Source organism: Panthera leo, chromosome A2, assembly GCF_018350215.1.
Source record: "Panthera leo isolate Ple1 chromosome A2, P.leo_Ple1_pat1.1, whole genome shotgun sequence".
NCBI classification, from domain to species: Eukaryota; Metazoa; Chordata; class Mammalia; order Carnivora; family Felidae; genus Panthera; species Panthera leo.
In genome coordinates, this window is record NC_056680.1 from 15851820 (window position 1) to 15859092 (window position 7273).

At 52.5% G+C, this 7273-nt stretch overlaps 1 protein-coding gene across 4 annotated transcripts; it reads left to right on the forward strand.

The window, feature by feature from the left end:
* Window positions 1-4949: 4949 nt before the first annotated feature.
* CCRL2 (C-C motif chemokine receptor like 2) lies at window positions 4950-6817 on the forward strand. Of its 4 annotated transcripts, XM_042929107.1 has the most exons (3): window positions 4950-5215; window positions 5656-6427; window positions 6521-6817. In XM_042929107.1, exons 2-3 carry the CDS (start codon window positions 5712-5714, stop codon window positions 6762-6764), a joined length of 960 nt encoding a protein of 319 aa, XP_042785041.1. In that variant the 5' UTR covers window positions 4950-5215; window positions 5656-5711; the 3' UTR covers window positions 6765-6817. The 4 variants fall into 4 exon arrangements, with proteins under 4 accessions (XP_042785041.1, XP_042785038.1, XP_042785039.1 ...); XM_042929104.1 differs by having other exon boundaries at window positions 4952-5215; window positions 5656-6817; XM_042929105.1 differs by lacking the exon at window positions 4950-5215 and adding an exon at window positions 5228-5458 and having other exon boundaries at window positions 5656-6817.
* The last annotated feature ends 456 nt before the right edge of the window (window positions 6818-7273 follow it).

Genomic DNA, 7273 nt, shown 5'->3' on the forward strand with positions numbered 1-7273 from the left:
GTTGTAAACATTGGGAAAGATGGGTTTACAGTCTTTATTTAAGGGAGACACCAGGGGCGCCTGGGTGGCTCAGTCGGTTAAGTGTCTGACTTCGGCTCAGGTCGTGATCTCACGGTCCGTGAGTTCGAGCCCCGCGTCGGGCTCTGTGCTGACAGCTCAGAGCCCGGAGCCTCTTCGGATTCTGTGTCTTTCTCTCTCTCCCTGCCCCTTCCCCGCTCACGCTCTGTCTCTCTCTGTGTCTCAAAAATAAATAAACATTAAAAAAAAAACCTTTAAGGGAGACACCAGAGCATTTCAATATCGCGAAGAATCTAATAGATTCCGGCTGCTGGCGATCAGAGTGCAGGAGGAGAAATGAACCTTTACTATCAGAGGAACAACTCTTTCTATGGAGGAGGGAAGAATGGAGATGCCACCATGCATTTGAAGCCGGAGCCCAGGGGGTGGACAAAAACAGAGATGGGGTCGCCTCCTGAGCGTAAGTGTGGGCGGTGGCGGTGGGCGTTCGAAGGCACAGGAAGAGGTTTCGGGTGCTTGGAACAGCTGATGGAAAATAGGAGAAGGGGACAATTTGGGACACTCAGAAGAGTGACTAGGGAGACTAGAGAAGTTTCTGGAAGCTAGCTGAGATGGGAGACCACAAATTAGTGATAGGTCTTCTCTTTGTGGCTTAGGTGGTTTCAACCAGCTACCCTCAGACTCACGTACTCAGAGAAGGAGTGAAAAGGAGAAGCAGGTGGGGAGGGTCGATCTAAGGCCAGGGCTTCAAGGGAGGGCCGGGTATTGACCAGAGAGAGTGGCTAAGTGATAGACTTGGATCCCAGCGAGACAGGAGGGATGTGACCACCCGAGGGGCTCGCGGGCAGAGGCTGGGGGGCTCGAGGAAGGAGCACGGGCAGGAGCAGAAAGTGAACAGGGGGAGGGGGTCAAAGCAGTGGAAGCTGTAATCAGGAAAGTGAGCAAATGTGCTGCAAGGCTTCGGTGGTGAATCAGCGTCTACGGACCTGAAGGAAGTCGAATTCGTGAGTTAATGGAAGTTACGAGCTGGTACAGGACGAGGGTCAACACAGGTGGTTAAGTCGCCAGGGACATGGAGGAAATTGGAATGGACCGAAGTTCATTATCCATGGCTTTAATTTTTAAAAAGTGGGGTGGGGGAGGGAGCAGGCAGGCAGGCGGTGGCAGGGATGCAGGGGAGCAGATGGTGATACAGTTACAGGACTGGGGACCGGAAGCATACCTGGGAACAAGGGTCGGCAAGTTGCACCGGGGCCAGGGATGTCACCTCCTGACCCCCAAGATAGGTGTGAGAGGGAAGGGGTACCCCCAAGGGATGAGAAACGTTAGGAATATTCTGGGATACGTTAAGGAGGTCAGCAGGAGTGTCTATCACGGAATTCAGGTTCCAGAGGGCACAGAGGAAGAGCGTGGGGGGGAAAGGGAGCACGGAGAAGTGAGCTGAAGGCAAAGAGGGCACGAGGGAGATGGTGATGAGAACCAGAGAAGGCACATGACCTGAGGAGTTGAGCAGGATGGGCCATGATGGCAATCCCTGGTCTCATGTGTTCCAGAGAGCTCGAGCCTGGCAGGCCACAGGTAGATGGGGGTGGGCAAGATGGTCAGAGAGGAAAGAAGTGTTGCAAAGCATTATTCTTCTCCAGCAAGCCAAGGGCTCAAGCCCCTAGAGACGGATGCCGCCCTTCTGAGGTTGTGTTAGCTTGGCTCCTTCGAGGTGGGATGATGTGGCATAGAAGAAATGCATTAGAGGAAATGTCTCTGAGAGATCGTAGGGAGCCGGAAGAAGCTGGGAAAGCCCCAGGTCACAAAGCAGATCTGAGCCTCAAGTAAAGGAGAGAAGGAGGGTCAAGGCTTGGGGGTGAGGGGAAGCACCGGCCAAAGTCACCGTCAGAGGAGCCGACCTCCCAGGACTGGGCCTGCTCCGGTGTCCCTAAAAGGGTCACTGGCCGGAGCAGCCCCCGGTAAGCATGGCCTTTGGAGGGCGCGCGAGGATGTGTTCCAGGGTGAGGCAGCAGGGACCCTCAGTTACACCCCCTTCAGAGTGGCGGAGGCCCGTCCCCATGGCCGCCCCACGACACAGTAGTGTGTGTATGTCAAAGGCAACACTTCTCAAATTGTGTTCTACAGAACCGTTGGCCCGTAAGGACCTGTTTGCGAACATCAAAGGGGGTTCCGCGATCAAACCACTTTGGGAAACACCGCAGACCCTCTCTTCCTCAGGGAGGATCGCTATACTTATCAGCGTATTAAGAGTTCTGAGAAGTCCCGTAGTAAAGACACTTGCTTACATTTTTTAGTTCAGTTTAGTTCCCAGAAGGAACACCCTTGGAAGGTGCCTTCCCTCCCAAGGCTGAGATTCAGAGCTGAGATTCGAGGTGGTATGACTGCAACCGACTGAATCATGTGCTTTCCAACGTCCCTTAGTAACGAGGGAAAAATGAGATCGCGAGCATTAGTTACCGGGCCCCATCATGTGCCACTCCTGTGCACACCTGTTGCCAAGCTTTCTCTGAACCATCCTGTGTAAAATGTGAACTCTTGCACCCCCCTGGCCCTTGCTACCCTCTTTCCTGCTTTTTCCCTATAGCACGTCTCTGCCACTACCCTACAATTTACTTACGTATTCTGCTTTTGTCTGTAGCACGTAAGCTCCGTGAAATTCAGGATGTTTGCCTACCTCGTTCATTGATGTTCACCTTGTTCACCCAGGATGGCGCTGGGCACACGCCAGGCACTCCATATACATATTTGCGGAAAAGACGAATTGAATAGATGAGTGATCTGCGTGTATAGGAAAACAAGAGTTCTAGTTTGTTACTCTCTTAGACTGAAATCGGGGTTAAATGACAGCGATAAAGAACTCAAGTAAGGTTTGTGAGCCACATGCCAAAGCCACAGAATGTGGTGAGGTTTCACAAATAGCGAAGAGACCCTATTATGGTTCCAGCCAGTGGAATGGTAACGAAACTCTCCTCTTGCCTCCGCTTCAGACCTCCAAACCATTCCTTCCTACCAATTTAGAAGTTTCTGGAATCCCATGGCCTTGGAGATCTAACACACAGTACAGTGATTAGAGGCAACAAAATTGTACAATAAACCTCGAACTTGCTGGCAGAGTAGATCTGAATTGTTCCCACTCCTAGTAGAAGAAATGATGGTCGCGTGATGGGAACAGAGGTGTTGGCTAACCTTGCAACGGCAATCCTTTTGCAATATAAACATATCAAATCAATACGCTGTACACCCTCAACTTACACAATGGTATATGTCTATTATATCTCAATTTAAAAAAAAAAAAAAAAAAGGGAAGAGCTCCCTGGCCTGAGTGTGAATAAGCAGAATGTTGGGAGTCAAGCCAAAAGAAAATAATACTGAAAGCGAAGCCTGTACTAATATCAGGAAGTTAGGGTGAGCCTGAATTTCTAGTGTTTTTCCTGGGGAAATTCAAATTTCAAGTAATTCTGTGACATACGTGCGGTCCTGCTGGCTGCTATTTTCCTTTAAATAGAGGAAATAATCATTAATCATGTAGTGTGTGTGTGTGTGTGTGTGTGTGTGTGTGTGTGTATCCACGGGGCTTTTTTAGGTTTCAGAGTTGACTTGACTACTTGCTGCCTCACCCCGGATGGATCAGTGAGCATCAGACAGTAAGGCACCAAGGTCCTGGGGTCGTAGGGCTGGTGTGGCTCCAAATAGCCCAGGCGTGTCTGCTGGTCCCAGAGCTGTGCCCAGGGGGCAAGGCTTCCGGGGGTGGGCAACTCCCACTCACTCACAGAAGCCTGGGGGATGGGGGGGGGGAGTGAGTGGGGCAAGCCTTGCTTGGGAAGTGCTCACAGAGGGGTTCCCAGTGGCACCAAACCCCTCCATGCAGAGGAACATCATCTTCGAGGCAAATTTAATGCTCGACCACATGTTCGTCTGAGCTCTTTTATCTTTGTTTTCTTTTTCTTTTAATAGTGTGCTCATTTCTATTTCCACCTCCACAGGTCCACGCTCTGTAGTGAATGCTCACCTCGGACACGTTTCTGGCATTCGTTGACAGGGATGTCATTTAACCAACTCTGTGAATGCTAAACCACGGTGTAGGTCTGGTCCCCAGATTAGGTCACTCACAGGTACAGGGACTTGATCCGGAGGAAGTTCATACAGACTTCCCAACTGGTTCACGTTCCTCCTCTCCATCCACCTTTCTTCCAAGCCACCCCCGTGCAGCCCCCCGCCCGCTAATTCCTCCCACTCTCCCAAATCTGGAATCTTCCCGGCCTCCTTCCTCTCTGGCCTCAGACCTCTCACCCCACCCCTGCCTCAGTCAGGGGGTAGCACGATCCCTCGCCGCCTCTGTAGCCCAGACTTGGCATTGCTTCTGTGGAACTTCCTGGCATCTTCTCAGAGCAGGGTCAGCACCTCATGGCTTGCCTAACTCCGGGTTTTCCCCACTGTCAGTTTTCCTCAAATCCCCACAGCGGCCCCACACCCACCGGTACTGAGCATCTCGGCAGAAACGCCCTTCCCTGTCCCAAGTGACACCCCTCCGTGGCTTCCTTTGTCCCCCAAGTTCTCCCTCGGGACCCCCCCCCCTTCAGCCACAGCTCAGTGTCTCTCAACAATGACAAGGAGAATCCAAGCACATGCCACTCACTGTGGTTCTCCCCAAGCGTTCTAGATGCCCAGTGGTTTCTGCTGCTGTGGATGAGCCGCTGCAGGGGAGCGCCGGGCCCTGGGGTCCGGACATAGAGCTACCACAGGACCCTTTCTCCTCCGCTGCTGGCTGTTACCTGCTCAGAAGAGCCCTCCTGCCACCCCACCTAGTATCACTGGGGAGCAGTGACAACTCAGTTCCCTTATCTAGGGCAGCCAGCCGGACGCCTGTCTAAAGGCCACAGGGAAATCAAAGGCGGGGTCGGGGGGGAACCGGGAGGAGAAAACAACTTCCTGGTTTGGCTCAAAGGCTTGAGAAACACTCTAGGGGTCTGGAGGAGCTTTCGAGCTGCTTTATTTGGGTTACTCCCCGAGACCGGACACTTGTGGTGTAGACACAGACCTACCAAGGGCTAAAAGTGGCTTCTCTTGCCCCTCAAGGTCAGGACCTTCTGCTCAGAAGAAAGCCGGTCTCCCAGCTGCCCCCAGGCCATTCCCACAGCAGCTCGGATGGTGGGTCAAGAGGCTGTGCCCTGCCCCCCTGGAACTCGGTCAAGTGGTAAGTCATCCAGTGACGTTCCTGTTGGTGCTTGGGGACGGTTTCACTTTTGCAAACCTTTTGTTTCTCTCCTTGGAGAGAAAGACTCAGTCATCAGCTAGCCCGTCACAGGAAGCTCCTTCACAGGGTGAGCAGGCTTTTTGCACACGTAGAAATTAGGACCGGGACCGACTTCGAGGAAACTAGACCACAGTTCTCGGCTCTCTTTAGAGCTCTGTTTTCTCAGATGGTGTCTTCGGACAGGCAAGTCTTGTTTCCACCAGGAGAGCTGAAGTTCTCTCAAGACGTGGAAGGCTTCCTTTTATTCCCCCGGGGGTGTCAGCACACTCTGTTTGGTTTCAGTCTCCTGAGATGCAGACCTACTCTGGGTACAAGGAAGCACCGGGAGAGGGTAAGTATGGCTGTGTGGATGCTAATCCAATTTTTTTTTCCCCCTGCAGGACCACCCAGCTGTATGAAGGGAAGATAATCCTTCACTTCTCCACAGGGCAGGCTGATGATGGCTAATTACACGTTGGCCCCGGAGGATAACTATGACGTCCTCATAGAGGGGGACCTGAATGACCACGAAATAGAAACGTGCCACCCGTACGACGCCAAGGTTCTCTTGAGTGGGGTGGTCCCCAAGCTCTTCATCCCTGTGCTCCTGGCTGGACTGCTGGGCAATATCTTGACTGTGCTCATCCTGGCGAAGCACAAAGGACTCAGGCGCACGGAAAATGTCTATTTCCTAAACCTGGCAGTTTCGAATTTGTGTTTCTCGCTCTCCTTGCCTCTCTGGGCCTACACCGCGTCCCATGGGGGGGTTCTGGGCAGCCCCGTGTGTAAAACTCTCGTCGTATTTTCCTCTATAGGCCTGTACAGTGAGGCTCTTTTCAATGTCCTTCTGACCGTGCAAAGGTACCTGGTGTCTTGCAACACGAGAAGGTTTCCCTGGACCAGGACGATGCACTGGAACATCGCCTCGACTGTTCTGGCGTGGGGCCTGGCCACGCTGGTCATTTTGCCTGAATCCGTGTTTTACAAACCTCAGATGGAGAGCCAGAAATACGAGTGCTTTGTTAGCAGCCCTCCCTTCCTGCCAGCTGATGAGACTTTCTGGAAGCATTTTCTGACCCTGAAGATGAACATCCTGGGCCTTCTTTTCCCACTGTGCGCTCTCACGTTTTGCTACACACGTTTGCGAAAAACGCTGAGCTTTAGGGGGAGGAGGTATGACCCTCACAAGCTCGTGTTTGCCATAGTGGTTGTTTTCCTTCTGATGTGGGGCCCCTACAATATCGCACTTTTCCTGTCCGCGTTCAGAGAACATTTCTCCCTGCACGACTGTCAGAGCAACTACCACCTGGACAGAAGCGTTCAGATCGTGAGGATCGTCGCCGCCACCCACTGCTGCGTCAACCCCGTGCTCCACGCGGTCCTCGACACCACGTTCCGAAGACACCTCTGCCGCCTGTGCCGTCTGCGGGGTGACAGTCTGCTTCGGGGCGCGGAGGGCTCCGCACAAGACGCGTCAGTGGAAGAACATGACGATTCCACCAGAGTGTAAACAGGCTTCCGTCAACGGCGGGATAAATAAACATCGGGTTTTGTATTGCTGCATCGTGTGTGTATTTATTTTTACACATCTGTGTACAAAATAGGATACGAGAAGAGGGGCGCCTGGGTGGCTCAGTCGGTTAAGCGTCAGATTCTTGAGCTCAGGGCATGAGCTCATGGTTCGTGGGTTCAAGCCCCTCATCGGGCTCTGCCCTGCCAGTGCCAGACCTGCCTGGGATCCTCTCTCTCTCCTTCTCTCTCTGCCCCTCCCGTGTGCTCTCTCCCTCGCTCTCTCTCAAAATAAATAAAAAATAAACTTAAAAATATTTTTAAAAATAAGATATGAGAAGACAAGTGGGGAGCACTGAATTTGTCTTAGGTGTCGTGCGAGGCAGGCCCTTGGCAAACGTGAGCTCCTCTGCGGCTCAGTGCTTGTCCGTGGGTGTAGACGGCATTTATCTCATTTCGCCAAGGAGGAAACTAAGGCTCAGAAATTGGTCTAGGCTCACACAGCTAGAA